This window comes from Juglans microcarpa x Juglans regia, chromosome 2S (genome assembly GCF_004785595.1).
Source record: "Juglans microcarpa x Juglans regia isolate MS1-56 chromosome 2S, Jm3101_v1.0, whole genome shotgun sequence".
NCBI classification, from domain to species: domain Eukaryota; kingdom Viridiplantae; phylum Streptophyta; class Magnoliopsida; order Fagales; family Juglandaceae; genus Juglans; species Juglans microcarpa x Juglans regia.
The window spans coordinates 27,763,583-27,780,941 of record NC_054597.1 but is presented as its reverse complement, the minus strand read 5'-3'; the positions used below and the strand labels follow the sequence as shown (position 1 = coordinate 27,780,941).

General features: G+C 37.4%; 2 protein-coding genes across 2 annotated transcripts; both read right to left on the bottom strand.

The window, feature by feature from the left end:
- Nucleotides 1–1,260: 1,260 nt before the first annotated feature.
- LOC121251648 (profilin-4-like) lies at nt 1,261–3,554 on the bottom strand. The gene is made up of 3 exons (XM_041150946.1): nt 3,225–3,554; nt 2,516–2,653; nt 1,261–1,618 (listed from the first exon to the last, which is right to left on the bottom strand). Exons 1-3 carry the CDS (start codon nt 3,441–3,443, stop codon nt 1,484–1,486), a joined length of 492 nt encoding a protein of 163 aa, XP_041006880.1. The 5' UTR covers nt 3,444–3,554; the 3' UTR covers nt 1,261–1,483.
- Nucleotides 3,555–3,988: 434 nt separating this feature from the next.
- LOC121251647 (derlin-1-like) lies at nt 3,989–8,607 on the bottom strand. Its single transcript, XM_041150945.1, is given in 8 exon segments — nt 3,989–4,437; nt 4,768–4,928; nt 5,047–5,155; nt 5,157–5,173; nt 5,459–5,552; nt 5,702–5,775; nt 7,094–7,229; nt 8,446–8,607. Coding segments are annotated over 8 exon segments (720 nt in total). The 5' UTR covers nt 8,463–8,607; the 3' UTR covers nt 3,989–4,325.
- Nucleotides 8,608–17,359: the final 8,752 nt, after the last annotated feature.

Here is a 17,359-nt window from a genome sequence, read left to right as displayed (position 1 = left end):
TGAGATACCTAGTGGTGTATTTCAATTATTAAATTGGTGGAAGGTTAATTCTGCCAAGTATCCAGTCCATTCCCGTATAGCCCGAGATGTGCTAGCCATTCCTGTCACTACGGTTGCCTCGGAGTAAGCGTTTAGTACTAGAGGTCGCGTGTTGGATGCTTATCGGAATTCATTGTCACCGTCAACCGTGGAGGCCCTCGTTTGCACATAGAATTGGATAAGTGAAACGCCCATTGGATTAGATACCGTTGGCGTTGATGCCGAGAGCTATAGACTTAAATTGGGTAACTTTATATGCTTTTAAATGATTATTTAATTATTTTTCATGTTTCATTCATTTAACTTCTAATTTTTATAATTTTACAGACCTCATTTTGAACCCTAACATAATTGTCGATAACTTAAAAGTCTGAGATGGACGCCCTCTTGAGAGTTGGGATGGAGTTGAGGGACTATGGACTATGGAGAACCCCATTTCTTGGTGAGAATCAAATTCTACTTTTACCGTATTCAATTTTTTATTATCAATTTTTTTCTATGTATTGATTGCGACTTTCTATCTTCATTTCAAGTATGAGCAATGGACCATTGAGATTTGAGTGAAATCGTTGCTGCACAAGTGCACATAGTGTTTAATATTTATGTAGTTATCTCTAAAGACTAAATCAGTGTTGTAATAAATGAGACTGTTATAACTTATGACTACATGTTATTTTGTTTTTAAACTATTGTATTTAAGTTTTTTATTATTATTTTTTTCAGTATTATTTTTACAGGTTCAGATTGGGTTTTGGTGAGCTCAAAAGTCCAAAAAGGGCATTCATTTAGCCCAATAAACGGTCGGAGCTCTGACCTCCGTTCGGAACTCCGATCGAAGTTCGGAGCTCCGACATCCGATCGGAGTTGGAGCAAAAATTTTCCTCCAACTCATATCAAAGGTCAGAAATGCTACCTCCGACTTCGTCAGAGTCGAAGCTCAGCCCTAGTTTGAACCACACCACGGCTACGGCCATTTTTATATAAGTTGAAGACCACCACTATATATTATTTGAATGAGACGTATTATTCAAACTGTGAGATAAGCTGCGATGCCAACATGTTCTGTCGACTCCCTGTAACATCTAGGAACGATGACTACTTTTGTATACACTTTGAGATGCTAAATAACTACAATAAAACTTCATTTCATAAAAGAAGCGACCACTCGAAACATAATTGTGAACAATGATGATGATGAAAGACCACAAAGATCCAGCAGGATTACACAAAACATCTATAGAATATAAAGGTAGTGCAATTCAAACAACCTTAACACAAAACAAATGTCTTAGTTCTCACATGGTTATTGTCTGCAATGACTTCACCGCCAATTTTAGGATTTCAATGAAGATGCAAACCTGGAACTGAAATCAAAAGGGAAGAAAAGAAAATAGAAAATTATGTGAACCCCAAAAGAAGCACTCAAATGATGATTGACCTTGGCCTACAGGCCCTGCTCAATAAGGTAATCCCCCAGCCTCTCAACAACCATGTTGCACTGTCCTGGTGTCACAGGTTCTTCATAGATGCCAAAAACTAGAGCTTGGCCAGTCTTTTTTATGGTGATACCTCCAGATCCCTACCAACACAATACAGAAGGGTTTTCAATGGGGAAAAAAAAAAAAAAAGGAATATGCACATAAAACAAAAACCACTCAAAGTGGTTAACAAAGACGAAAACTACATATATTTACGAAGATTATGTAGAAACAGAATGAGGCTACTGAACCACATTTGGTCTAAATCACCCATCACCATTCATCAAACATTGTAAACCTCCTTACACTATGCAATGATATTTAAGAATTCAATGGCCTTGCAGCCAAATGGCATTTGCTCCCTGTTACGAGGGATTCCTGGGAATCAAGTACCAATACCTTCAATCCCCCTTCTAAAACATTATATTTAAAAAAAAAAATACAAACATTATAACTCCTAAAAAAGTTTTAGGTCTGAGGCTTTTTTTTGGTTTGTGAGGGGGTGTTTATTTAAGTTCAAACCCTCCGTGTGCATGTGTACAACAAAGTACATCCTGGGTTCGAAAGAAACTGAGCATTTTTACATTGAGATGGACAGCACAACTGTGAATGAAATTGCCTAAGTTCTTCTACGTACAAGCCAGAATGGATGCCGGAGCGGAGGACATACAATCCACACTGCTAACTTTGCAATATTCGATTTGTAAGATTTAAGTTTTTAAATTATTATTGCAAATCAAAATGTGCTATGTCAGTGGCGTGGCGTGGAAAGTGAGTCCTCTATACACCAGTTTGCAAATAAAATTTCATTTAAAAAATATTCATTCAGATCGAAGTTTTTCTTTCTTTTTTTTTTTTTTTTTTTTTTTTTTTTTTTTTTTTTTTTTTTTCCTTTGGTTTGCATCAACTCAAAAGTGCTTGGTACAAAAGCGTTTGACAATGTTCAAAGAACTAATCCCAGAAGAGATAGGAGTACATATATAGCTGCATATTATCACCTTCTTTCCACGGATGACAGCTCCAGGCTCTCCCTGGATTACCATGTATTTGGTGCCCCCAAGGTGTAAGCCCGTGGGAGCAAGATGACCCGGTTCATCAAAATCCTTCAAGATATCAGTAATCTCCTGAGGCTTAAACTGGAAATAAACAACCGAGACAAACATGAAACGGATCAGAAGTTGTTCAAAGTGAATAATTAATGCATAGAAAGAGCACATTTTTTTGTTGGATATGTTACATTTTTTTTGTTCAAAGTGAATAAACTGGATAACACTAAAAATGTAACATATCCAAATGACAAAACCAAGAAAAAATAAATAATTAATTAATGGAAACTCACACAAACGGACGCAAAAGGGCTATCCAGACGAGCATTTTTCCAATAACATCCAATAACATCAAATGAAAGTATCAATTACCAACGAAAAAAACAGAGCATGCAATTAACCATCACTAACGAATGGATCGGAGATGGCACAAATAAAACGGATCAAATGGCAGAAGAAAGAAGAAAACCACATTGTAATATTAATCAATGAACCAACGATCAAAGCCTGAAAAAAATGCAAAACACGTAGTAATCACCAGTCTCGATACAGGGCAGCCAGATTGGACCAAATCCAATCAAAAACAAGAAGGAAATCCAAACCCAACACAGTTCCGATCAAACAATAATCAAGCACAAAAAGTGAACAACAAAAGAGAGACCTGGGGGAATGAAGAGTTCTGAGCCCAGACAGAGCCATCGTGGCCGACGATAGCAGCGGCAGCGAGGTGCTGGCCCTGGCCCTGCCCATCAATATCGCACATCAGATGCTCATCCACGTAAGTTTGCCACGACATTTTCCTCTCTCTCTCTCGATCTTCTTCTCTTCTCTCGTATGTGTGTTGCGGTGGTGCAGTTTCTTTGTTTCTCTTCTTTGACATATCACATATATATACACGCACACGTTGAGGGGCTCGGACTTCGTTGGTGCCGTTCACATCCCCATAGTTTTCGGAGTTCCCCTTTCTTTAATCGAAAATGTTATGTTGTTTCATGTTTGTGTATCTGAAATATATTATTCCTAAAATAAAAGTATATCTAAAATGAAGTTACTCTCTCAAAAATAAAAAATAAGTATCATACCATGATGTATAATATAATTTTTTTTAATTAATACCGTTTCAACTATTTTCAATATGAGAAATACTTTATATACAAAAGAATTATACAAAAATAAATACACAAATAAATATGACTTAATATAATACGTCATATTGTAAAATTACTTTTATTGTAAAATAAAGCTAACAGATCCTATATAACCACATCAGTTTGTAGATTTGTTTTTTTGTAATTTTTTTTATGTATGTAGCACTTCTCTTTGAATATTCCCCCTTTCCTTGGATTCCACTTGCCATTTGGAATGCTCAAAATGTACAATTAAAAAAAAAAAAGGCATTGTTAAGGAAATTGAAATTGAAATTGAAAATTGAATAAATTGCATAGATCAAAAGGTTTCCATCAACTGCTACTTGGCATGTTTCCTTCCTGTTCTACAAAATATATCTCTTTAGTCTTTTGCTCAGAGAAACGTATTATATCTCTAGAGGAATTTCATCACAAGACAAAAAGAAAGTCAAGAAACCTCCTTTAGAAGGCATATGAGCAAGGAACAAACAACATAGGATAAATGCCGAAGCACAACATTTGCTTCATTTGCTCAAAACCCTTAATGTGCTTGTTAGTGTGCATCCAAAAAGAGAAACAAGGTAAAGAATTTGAAACAATGGGAAATGATATGGTCCCTCGGTGAAGAAGCAGAATTAATCGCTAAGTCGATAAGACCTCCCTCTGAAAGCAGCTGCACCAGTTGTCCTTTCAGGCTGAGCACTAGTTGGCGGAGCTCCTATCCGCCACCTTGCAACCAGTTTATGTCTGTGCAAGTAAAGTTAAGGAAACTTGCAGGAAGTACAGAATTCATGTGAGAAACCAAGCTATAATAGATTAATTGCTGTACTGCAGTCATATAATCAATCTGGCAGTACCGTTAACCAATCCATTGCCTTTTGTTTTTCCAATTTTTGGCAAGTTAACCCATTGCCCTAGTGTTCAGTTTGACCATGTAATAGGACTCAAGCAGAAAACCTTTATGGAAGAACCTTGGATAAACTAATAAACTTCTTTCGCTGCCCTAAAGACAAGTTATTTATTGCAATCGATCATATTTTATTAAAAAATATGAATAGCCCAAAAATGTAAGGATACACCCACGTTGGAGTCTTTAGAATGATTCTCCCACCAGCAAGTGGATGCAGAACAGTCAAGAAGTAATACAGATGTCCTGCAATTATTCCCAGTAGATCTGGAATAATTGGTGAACCAAAAATAACGTCCAAAGCAAGCATTGCCCATGGTAAATAAAATGCCTGCAGCCAAATAATCGGTTTCACAAGTATCAGACATTGAAAGACCTAGCCCGAACAGATAGTTTACACGACAAAGCCACCCAATTGAAAGTTTGTGAATGAACACCAGTCGGCCTACCTTAAGAGTCACGAGCCCATATATACTGATTTGAGCATTTGGAAACTCTCTACTCCAGACATAGAGAAGCATGAACACAAGTGATATTCCAAGGAGATGTCGAAAGTATGGGGATGGCTGCTAATACCTAAAACACGGAAGAGAATAAACACCAAAAACAAAATAACAATGTTAGTGCATGCAGTTAAAAAAAATAAAAAATATGGTAGAAAACATAATGTCATATGGAGAGGTGGTTGTCTGAGCCAAGGCTCATCCACGTGCTTCCGAAGCTTGGGGGGGGGGGGGGGGGTAAAATTAAATTCTTGTAATCTTTCATGATTTCAATTTGGAGGCCTTTAATTTGAAGGACAAAGACCACAATTAACTAACAGATCAAAAAGTTGATAATGATGAAGATAATCTCACATACTAATAGTGAAAAGGCCCCAAATATCATCATCCACAAGAAATCAGCTGTCCGCCTGTCGAATGGTACCTTCTCAAGCTGAACTCCATATCTAGCTCTGCAGTTCATTCACTTGAAACTGTAAGTGCATGAAAAGAACACCCCATCACAAGTATCAACTGGTCACTAAGCTCTCACACTCACAATGATAGTTGCATGGTGAAAATTGATGCATCTTATTTAGAATTCCATGTCACAAGTACTTACATCATTAAAAGGCGGATTCCAAAATTGATAGAGAATTCTCCAAGGAAAAAGAAGTTTGTAATCAGTCTCCAGACCTACAAATGAACGCCAAGTTGCCAAAGAGTTATATTAATTATCGAAGGGCTCAAGAACAAAATCTGATAAAGAGAGATGGGAAAACTATTTAGCCAGATTCCATCTGTGTGTGTGTGAGAGAGAGAAAGAGAGAGAGAGACGTTTAAGGCTCATTTGAAAAAACTAAAAGGGGGCAAGCCAGGTTTCAAGTGCAACTTTAAATCAACTGCTCATTGGCCGCGGAAGTTACCAAAACATACTATAGGATTTGGAGATTTTTTTTTTTTATAGTTATGTATTTTACTCCCTGGTACTTATATAAAAAAAAAAAGTATTTTACTCCCTGTCATTATTGGAATATTTCAAAGGTCATACATACATAATATCCTTAGAGAGGGTCAAAAGTATTTAGATTACTTGGAACAAGAATATTTTCAGACTCCCTGTTATGTACATATTCATGGGCTCAAACTTTGTACCTCTATGCAGCCCCTAAATGGGGGAATGGGGTTCAGAATAATAAATGTGGCAAATTTTTTCCTATGGCAGAACACAGAATCAATAGAATTTTTAAAATAACTAGTATTCATACACTTGTTCATCATATATACCAAACTATATTTTTTATGGGTAATCAAACTATGTATTTCAAGGCAATTGTCTATCAGCTGCACGATAAGTATTGTTAAAAAACACACTTATCGAAAAAAGTGTGATTAATAGCATGTCAAATAAACAGTCGAATAAACGATAAGTATTGTTTATTGTTTGAGCTTGAGTGTGTTGAAGATTGGAGACTCATTGAGGGTCGTCTCCTTTATTGTTTTTAAAGGGGGCAATAGATGGGCTTAATTGAAAGAGTTATATAGTATTGAGAATAAATTTAATTTAATTCTTTCAAAAAGTAAAAGACAGTTTTAAGGGGATGTATGGAGTTAAGGCTTTTTTCAACATTTCCGAGACTTTTGAGAAAACATTTAAAGATGGGTTTTTATGGAGTTTTGTGAAATTGGTGGGATACATTAAAATATGCTTGAATTGAGAAAGCTTTTTAGAGATATTTTTATTGAGGTTTAAAAAGGTGTTAAAGCCCCTTAAAATATGTTTGGAAAGAAAATATTTGTTTTTTTAGTTTCATGAAAGCTGTTTTGGTTTTTGCTTGTTATAGAAATAGAGGTAATATGTTTTCAGGATTTGGATTGTTTTGGTGTAAGAAAGTGTGGATTGAGCAAGAAGATTTTCAAAAACTTGTTCCCAAACATAACCAAAGAATGAAGAATAGAAGGTATCAGCAGAATTAGTAATAAATCAAAAAGTCGACAAAGATAAAAGACATACCTGAAATTGTGTGAATACCGGTTTATAAAATAACGCAATATCCCGAGGATCAAATAATCCAATCTGGTAGGCAGTGGTTGCCAACAGACAGAGGGTCCCATAAGCCTTTGTTATGGGTGGAAGAGATTTATAATATCTGATAAGAAAGCGAACAATAAACCGTAAAACGGTTAAAAGAATCATTACAGCCATTTGTAATATCTTCAAATAAAAATGATAATAAACAAATTATTATGGGACTAGCTATTCAAGCAAAGTGGATAGCAAAGGGCAGGGAGAATAAGTATAAAGAGCTATCATACTGAGCAGTTAATACTACAAGTACATTTACTAGCATTGGGCTTACGCTTGAGGCCAACACAGCAATAGAACATAATTTAACTAGCGCCCATGGAAATCACCACATTAATTTGTTCCCCAAATTGAGCCCATTAAAAGGGCATGACTCCAGCAAAAATTAGGAAATGCTGTGATCCAACTAATGTAATGTATGGCCACCGAGAATTTGTACCGAGATATATGCAAGACCAACTTAGAGGCGAAAGGTTTGTTTTATAAATTATGACGAACGTAACCAAGTGCAATACTTTGGCAAGCAAAAGTAAACCTCAAAGATAGTGAAGTGCCTATAACCCATCAACGCCAATCACATATAGCATTCGTTTTACTTTCCCCAGAGACTTCTCTGCTGATTTCACGTGACTAAATATGAAAATAACCTCTCAATAGATTCTCCAGTCTACTTCTGTTCGCATCCATACTTTAGCAGAATAAGTCTCTTTCGGTAGCAAGTCATGGTTTGCAAGAATACAAAGCAAATGAAAATAACTTGAGTTTTTAAGATTATCGAGCTATATACAATTTTGGATAAGAGAAAAGAAAGTTAATATAGGTGCGATTCACAGCTGATGTAGGTTCGGTTACATATTATATAAAGCTTTCCATACCTCTTTTCCACTACTAGCATTAACCTACATCCAAAAACTTGAACATAGATTCTACACACACCATAAAGAACTTTAATTAGAACCACCCAGGTTGAGGTCACAACTATGCCCAAACAGTTCACACAAAACAGCCAAAGGAACAAAAATGAACAAAAGAGTAAACCTATAGTATAAACCTAAATAAAGAGGAACATAAGTTGAAACAAAGTACAATACGCCGAAGACAGAACGATTTACGACTACAATACAAGACATTTATTATAACCAAATCAACAAACAAGACTTATAACCAAGGATCCGCTCGAGGAATCGACAAAATTTATCACAAAGAACAGCAAAATAACAAACATATAAAACAGAAAAACTATGAATTTAGAAATGGAAAAGAGAAGAACAGAGTATTACTCGGCCGGAGAAGACATTGCTTAACCAGAAAGCTAATTCAGATTTTCTTATTGTCCTTTACGAAGCAAATTCAAAATTTGAGATCCCCTTTTTGAACTATTTGATTAGAGGAAAACTTCGACAAGGAAAAGAGTAAAGAAAGACGACCCAGAAGATTCTGTACGTTACTGGATGGAGTTTCTTCGTGCTCGCACGTGCGGACCCGTTTAATGTTGGGAATGGGTAATTGGTATATTGGGCCGGAAAATACAGAAATTGGGCCGGAAAGAAACAGCTTTTTTCTTTTTAAGGAATATTAAAACCCGCAAAAAGACTAATAACTAGTAATTATTATTATTATTTTTATAAAAATGTAACACTCCCTTCCCGTAAATTGGCTATGTCACGTATTTTCATAAAAACATCCTGACAAAAAATCTCATTTTCTAATAAAATAAAATTTATATTTATTTTCTAAAAATACTTATTTAATAAAAACATATCTCCGAACAATATTAAATAAAATAAACTGAATAAAATTTATGTTATAAAAAAATAGTTTATTCTATAAAGTTTGAAATTTAATCAATTGCTTCATCTAAGCCTGGCCTGCCTTCGTTCTCATCATCATGCTTACCTGGGGTGGTTTAAAATATAAAAGAACTAAAATGAGTTGATAACTCAATAAGAACCCATCATAACGTAAACATACTTATCATAACATTTTTCATAAAATATTTTCTGCTGAGAACTTAAAATCATGATAATTCATGTTGATGTTTATGCTATGTCTATGACTGATTTATCTACTGACTTATCTGGTTGGCCAATATACTTAATCTTGTGTGCAAGGTTGTGCACTAACTTCCACTGCTGCAGCAAAGGAAGCCAATTGTGTAATACCCTAGCATACTATGGTAGATCACACTTGAGTCTGTGGTTTGCACGCCCACCTTGAAATTGCATTTGTACCATACATCTAAATGGCCATCTGGTTATACTGATATGATATTATATTGCACTTGAACTTAAGATAACTTACATGTCTTATACAAAGTGAGATGTATAAGATGCATAATACATATATAATTATAATATACGGAATGAAACATGATAAATGTCGTGCTTGAAAATATCATAATATGCATGGTACGTAAACATTGGCGTCGAAAGAAACTGGTTTTAATAATAATATATATAACTAGTTAACATATACTAATCCTAATTTATGATCAAACTACTTACTTCGTAATATTAAATCTAATATTTCTGGATCAAAACTAAATACCTATAAAATATGCGACTTATGTAAATTTATAATTAAATACATATTTGAAAATTTAGCTTTGAAATACTAAGTGACTTGTTTTTCCTAATAATCTAAGTCTTCTCATTTTAAATTCTAAAAGAGTTAAATCTTTCGTGGACATAAAGCATCATAAATCCAAGTAGTATTAACTAAGTCAAACTAAATAATTAAAATAAAAGGTGGCTGACTTAAATAACCAATTAAAACGCCCATGCGAGTCAACTCATCCCAAAAAGGATTATGGTCATTCTTTGTAAAAAAAAATATTAAAAAGTTGCTTTTACAGGAGAGTTACACGGCAAGCCTTTAGTGGCAATTTCTGTAAATACTTAAAAGCTACATATGAGTATAACTGACGAGCTAAAAGCCTCAAGGAAAATTTTTATTTTGTAGAGAGACAGAGCCTCCTTTGGAGGAACGAAGAAAACCGAGAAGCGTAGAAATATGTGGGCGATAGAGAAGAGGCTTACCGAGAGAGGAGATTGATCTCTCGACGGTGGATCTAGTGGTGGAAGGTGACCGGCAGAACAAGCTACTGGAAGAGAGAGAGAGAGAGAGAAGTTTAGAGAAAGAGTGAACTGTCAACTCGAAAAAAATTAGCGTGAAAGGGAGGAAGATTCTGGCGTGGCTTACCGAAATGATGCGAGGTGGCAGGGTGTGCATTGTCGGTGGTTTCTATGGCTGCCAAGAGGTGATCCGATGTTTCTTGTGGTGGTCGACGGTGGCTATAACAGTCAAGCCGTAGGATATATGAATTATGTAAGGAAATGGAATGGAAATGTATATTGAATTCTGATAAAGCTCTCTTCGAGGGGAGCACCTCCAAATTGTAACTGAATCAATGTAGTAATATTCTGGATGCTTCTTTCAGCATAGTTCGTTAGGCTATATACTAAAAACAAGTAAAGTACTAAACTGCCCTCATTACACGGGCTTGTGGATCTTTACTACATAGAAAGGAAATAACAGATAAGAGTTGGGTCAAAGCCTAACATGTAAGCCTTCCGTTCAGCCTATGAGCCATCATTTCTTCTAGGTCTTCTGAGATACACTTTCCCTTCTTAGCCGCCACACATATCTCCTTCTCTCTATCATTACTTTTCATCTCGTACCTCCATAGCTTCGTAACCTTCCTGTTGCAACGTATAACAAATACCCTCCCCATTAAATCACCTTGCTCACAAGGTGAGGATATTTGGAACAAAGTTTGTAATAGGATTCCCACGATGCCTCTTCAGGGGGTTGTCCCTGCCAACGAACGAGCAACTCGGTCAAGGGCCGATTGTTCACCTTCTTCATGCATCTGGTAAGTATCTTTTCTGGTTCGGGCTTAGATTCCTCTTTTATCCACTAGTAGTAAGGTAGCCACCATCGATTGATTCTGACCTAACTTTCTCTTAATCTGCGAGACATGAAACACATCATGGATCTAGGCCGAATCTAGCAACCGTAGGCGGTAAGCGACTTCGCCAACTCGTTGGACCACCTGATAAGGCCCATAAAAGCGGGGTGACAGCTTGAGATTTCGATGAGTCTTTAAGGAGAGCTGTCGATACGACTGTAATTTCAGGTATACCCAATCCCCTTCCTGAAAAGTTTGTTCCTTTCACCCCTTATCTCTATATTTCTTCATGCGGTCTTGAGCCTTGATTAAGTTATGTTTCAACAGAGGCCATATCTGGTCTCTTTGCTGTAATGTGTCTTCAACTTCTTGTAATTTTGTTGTGCCCATAGTATAGTCCACCAACTTGGGAGGCTTGTAACCGTACAAAGCCTCAAACAAAGTAGTTTTAGTTGATGTGTGCACACTTGTATTATAGCACCATTCAGCGAGTGCACCCAGTTTGACCATTCTTTGGGTCTGTCCCCCACGTAACTTCTGAGATCATTTTCTACCCACTTATTAACGGCTTCTGTTTGACCATCCGTTTGAAGGTGGTAAGCAGAGCTGAAAGCTAATTGTACCCCTTGAAGCATAAACAACTCCTTCCAAAATTCGCTGGTAAATGTAGAGTCCCTGTTTGAAATGATTGTTTGGGGTAGGCCATGCAGTTTGAAGATGTGCTTTAGGAATAGCTGGGCCACGATCTTAGCTGTAAATGGGTGAGTGATAGGGATAAAATGGGAATACTTTGTAAATCTGTCTACTACCACCCACAAGGCATTGAATCTACTTGAATTGGGTAACCCATCCACGAAATACATGGATATATCTGACCAGGGTATAGAGGGGATTGGTAGGGGTTGAAGAAGACCACTAGGTGGTGTATTGTCTACCTTAACAGGTTGGCACACCTCACAGTTTCTCACAAACTGTTTGACATTAGTTTTTTGGCTTGGCCAGTAGAAATCTCTTCGTAGTCTGTGTATGGTTTTATCAAAACCCAAGTGTCCTCCCAAAGGGCTGCTATGCACTAGTTCCAGGAGCTTGAATCTGAGAGTGTCATGGGCAGGGATATAAACCTTATTTTTATAGAATAGAGAACCATTCCTCACTAAATAAGGTGGAGGTAAGTTACCCTCTTGGTGCTTCTGGAAGAGGGTTTGAGCCTGTGTATCAGTGGAATAAAGGGACTTAATCTCACTCATCAAGTCCCATGTGGGCAAGGATAGAACAGAAATAGTGACTTCTTCCTTTGAGCTATGTCTAGAAAAGGCATCGGCTACAAGATTCTCTTTTCCTTTTTTATATTCAATAATAAAATCATAGCCCATAAGTTTTGCAACCCATTTTTTTTGCATGATCGTACCTACCCTTTAATCAAGCAAAAACTTTAGGCTCTGGTGATCAGTTTTGATCACAAAGGGCTGATCCAATAAGTAGTGATGCCATTTCTGCACTGAAGAAACCAGTGTAAGTAACTCCTTTTCATAAGTTGAGAGCCCCAAGGCCCTGCCCTTAAGAGCTTGACTAAAGAAGGCCAAAGGTCTGCCTCCTTGCATTAGTACTGCCCCAATCGCGCCTCCCAAGGCATCACACTCTATAACAAATGGAGACTTGAAATCTGGGAGAATTAAGATAAGAGGTGCTGTCATGGTAGCCTTTAAATTTTCAAATGCTATTTGGGCATCCCATCCCATAGAAAAATGTCCTTTTTAAGCAAGTTTGTCAACTTAGCAGCAATTGCCCCATAGCCCTTTACAAATCTGCGATAATATCCCCTGAGCCCAAGAAAACCCCTAAGGGCCTTTAAGGACTTAGGAACTGGCTAGTTCAGCATGGCCTTGAGTTTGTCTGGGTCTGCCCGAACCTCTTGGCCCGAGATCAAGTAGTAAGAAATTTCTAGGTAGCCAAAACTGCATTTACTAAGCTTTGCAAATAATGAATTTTCCCTTAGGATGTCAAAAGCCACTTGAAGATGCCCCACATGGTCAACAATGTTTTTGTTGAAAATTAAAATATCATCAAAGAAAACTAAAACAAATTTTCTGAGATAAGGTTTGAAAACCTGATTCATAAGGCTCTGAAATGTTGATGGGGCATTGGTTAAACCGAATGGCATCACTAAAAATTCGTAGTGGCCTCATGTGTTCAGAATGTCATCTTAGGGATATCTTTAGGCTGCACCCTAATCTAATGGTAAGCCGACCTGAGGTCAAGTTTTGAGAACACTTAAGCTCCATGCAGCTCATCCATGAGCTCCTCCACCACTGGGATAGGGAATTTGTCCTTGACAATGACATTGTTCAAGGCTCTATAGTCCACACACAAACGCCATGAGCCATCGGCTTTCCTCACCAGCAGAGCAGGAGAGGGTAGGGGCTTTGACTAGGTCGAATGACCCCTGATTCCAGCAACTTTTTAACTATTTTTTCAATCTCATATTTATGAAAATAGGGGTATTGATATGGCCTGACTGAAATAGGGTTAGTGTCTGGTTGGAGGGTGATACTGTGGTCATGGGATCTTGTTGGTGGTAGGCTAGAAGGTGTCGCAAAAATATCAGGATAGAGATTGAGGAGTGACTGTACAAGTTCAAGAATAGGTGGGTTCTTTGTAGCTGGGATGTCTTCAATTAATTGTAAGAGGATCCCTTTATGCTTTAAACTGTTAGACTTAGGCAGCTTCCCTTCCTCAATTAAATTTGTACTGCTGAGCCCTTTTAAAATCACTACTGCAGTCTTATAAGTGAGCTGCTAAAAATTCCAAAGAATGGATCCAAGGCCTTGCAACCACTGAACCCCAAGGACAACATCACACCCAGCCAATACTAAGACATACATGTCCATGTTAAAAAGATGCCCCTGCATATGAACATTAACTCCCACTGCCTTGCCTTCACTTTTGATTTGATCCCCATTACTGACTTTCACTTTCACCCTTTCCTCTCCATTAACAGCTAAGGGAACTCGGGCTAGTTTTGCAGGATCAAGGAAATTATGCGTACTACCTGAGTCTATTAAACTAGTCACTGCTTGAGCACCAATTTTACCTCGGATCCGCATTGTTCTTGGATTGAGGGAACCCAAAATGGCATGTAATGAAATTTCTGGTCATTTTCCTGTGTCCAGAATTTCCACCACTTCATCATGGTTGGACACTTGGCCAGTATCATGGCCTATAGAAAGTTGGTCCTCTTCCACTTCCTCAATCAAATATAGTTTAGGGATGTTACATCTATGGCCTGGATTCTATTTGGAATCACAATGATAGCAAAGGCCCTTCTCCCTGCGCCCTTTCATTTGGTTTTGAGATATCTTTTGGACAGGAACAATTGCATTAGGATAGTTTGTGTTTGGATATTTGGTTTGTGTTTAGGTTTGTGTTTGGATCAATGGTTGTGGTGTTTGGTAGGTTGGCTTATATTTGGTGATGGTTGGTTCAGTGTATGTGTTGTTTGTGGATCTGTGGTTGAATTTCTTATGGAGTAAAACTTTTTCTTCTTGTATCCTAGCAAGCCCATAAGCTGCTATCAAACTAGTTGGATCAAACATCCTCACAGTCAGGCGGATTTCATCCTTAAGGCCATTAAGGAAGCAACTCAACTTAAAGGACTCAAATAAGCCCCTCAATCTGTTTGATAACTCCTCAAAGTTAGTTTTATATTCATCCACCGTGCCTAATTGTCTTAGCCTAGTCAGTTGCTCCACAGGATCATCATAACTACTAGGACCAAACCTTATTAACAAGGCTTCCACAAATCCCTCCCAGCTTGATAAAACTCTCGATTCATCTAGATCTTGGAACCATACAAGGTCCTTGCCCTCTATATGAAATGAAACCAGCCTTAAACGGTGTTGTGGTAGTGTGTTGTGGAATGAAAAGAATTGTTTAACCTTATAAAGCCAACCATGGGGATGGTCTCCCCTGAAGATTGGGAAATCCAACCTTATTGTTCTTGGATAGATCTCACCGGTATGAGGTGTGAGCTGCTGTGAGTTGCTGTTGTCCTCATTGTGATTTGCTCTTGCTGAAACGATCTTATTCACATTGTGTAGATCTGCTGCAACAGTTGAGAATTGTTGCATCATAGCTTCCATTTGTCGCCTCATCGCAAGCATCTCCACTTCAATGGTGGTGAACTAAGATTCAGTATGTTGAACATGAGTTTCTGTGGATTTCTTGAACGCCTGGAATCCTTCCTGCAGATCCTTTAGACGAGTTCCTCAGCCATTGATGCAGAATCGAAGGCTCTAGATACCACTTTGTAACAATCAAGCCGTGGGATATATGAATTATGTAGGGAAATGGAATGGAAATGTATATTGAATTATGATAAAGCTCTCTTCGAGGGGAGCACCTCCAAATTGTAACTGAATCAATATAGTAATATTTTGGATGCTTCTTTCAGCATAGTTCGTTAGGCTATATACTAAAACAAGTAAAGTACTAAACTGCCCTCATTACACGGGCTTGTGGATCTTTATTACATAGAAAGGAAATAACAGATAAGAGTTGGGTCAGAGCCCAACATGTAAGCCTTCTGTTCAACCCATGAGCCATCATTTCTTCTAAGTCTTCTGAGATACACTTTCCCTTCTTAGCCGCCACACATATCTCCTTCTCTCTATCGTTACTCTTCATCTCGTACCTCCATAGCTCTGTAACCTTCGTACTGCAGCATATAACAGTGGAGTGGCTATATGTGTAGTGAATGTTGGCTTAAGGTGCAACCTGGGTTGAGGCAACGAAAGACTGTGATGTTGTGTTTTCAATTTTGCAAAGGAGAAGGGATATATATAGACGGGAGGAATGGTTGGACGAGTTCAACTCGAAGTCGATCACTGGAGGATGAAACTCAGTCAGAGGCTAAGTTTCTAATAAGCGGAAGAACTCTATATGAAGATCAGTAGTTTACTTCGACAACTCGGCCAACAGAGTAGGATTTGAAACTTCTTAAAAAAAATAAACCGATAATTTAAATGAGGAACATTCCAATCCAATTTTTACTACATTTATCAATTAATAATAACACTATTCAAAAATAAAATGTTTAATAATTAAATAATTAGACTAAAATCAAATTATTTTATTGTTTTATTTATTTATATATATTTATTATTATTATTATTATTATTTCATGATCCGTATGTTACAAAAAGGAAACACTTTATTCCTACTTGAATAATCAAGAACAAGTTACAGTAACATGTATAGTGACAAACTAACATATATCAAGTGTTAATGCCAAAAAATGCACAACCTTGAAGGGAAGGAGGAGCAAAGGTAGATGTAGCAAGAAGAGAAGTTGTCCTGTCAGCAAAAGTGGAGAGCTCCCCCTCAATGTCAGATTGCCCATAGAGCTGTGCTGGCTTGGAGTAAGGTAGAATTGACTCATCAAAGACCACATGTCTTGAGATGAAAATCTGACCCGTGAGAGGATAAAGGCACTTGTAGCCTTTATGTTTAGTATTGTATCCAATAAAGACACATGGGAGAGATTTTGGTTCTAGCTTATGTTGCCTATAGTCACCAAGGTAAGGGAAACTTCTTAAGCCAAAAACTCGAAGAAAACTATAGTTTGGGTGTGTATGATGAAGACAAAAGTAGGGTGAGTTCATATCTAGGTTTTGTGAAGGTAACCTGTTAAGTAGAAAGACTGCAGTGGAAAAACAATCATGCCAGAAGCGGTGAGGGAGATTAGCATGAAATAACATAGATAATCCAAGTTTTGTAATGCTATGGTGCCTTCTTTCAACCTTTCCATTTTGTTCAGGAGTCTTAGGACATGTAGATTAGTGGTGAATACCATTATCCAACAAATAGGTTGTGAGAGCGTGGCTGGAAAACTCCCCACCTTCGTCCGTTGAAAAATGTTGATCTTAGCATTGAGTTGAAATGCAAGAAATTTGTGAAAATGAACAAAGTTGTCAAATAGTTCTGAGTTATGACGAAGTGGAAACAATCATGTGAAACGAGTTTATTCATCCACAAAAATGGCATAGTACCGATACTTGTATCTTGAAATAATAGGTGCAGGCCCCCCAAGATCACAGTGAATCTTGTAAAAAGGAACATCAATGTTATTATCATGAGGTAAAAAGAGGAAGTTTGGTAACTTTGCCCATTTGGCAGCTGGTACATATCTTAGTACTTTTGGAATTAGAATCAGAGACAATAAACTTTTGATCACAAAGATAATCTAAGATTTTGGAATGAGGGTGACCCAATTGCAATTGCCAACA

Excerpts from the sequence above, each read along its gene's own strand:
- LOC121251648 (XM_041150946.1), bottom strand. The coding sequence starts at position 3,443 with ATGTCAAAGAAGAGAAACAAAGAAACTGCACCACCGCAACACACATAC. Across the intron at positions 2,654-3,224 it reads AGAACTCTTCATTCCCCCAG|TTTAAGCCTCAGGAGATTAC; the intron begins GTCTCTCTTTTG and ends GTTTATTTCCAG. Across the intron at positions 1,619-2,515 it reads CTGTCATCCGTGGAAAGAAG|GGATCTGGAGGTATCACCAT; the intron begins GTGATAATATGC and ends TTGTGTTGGTAG.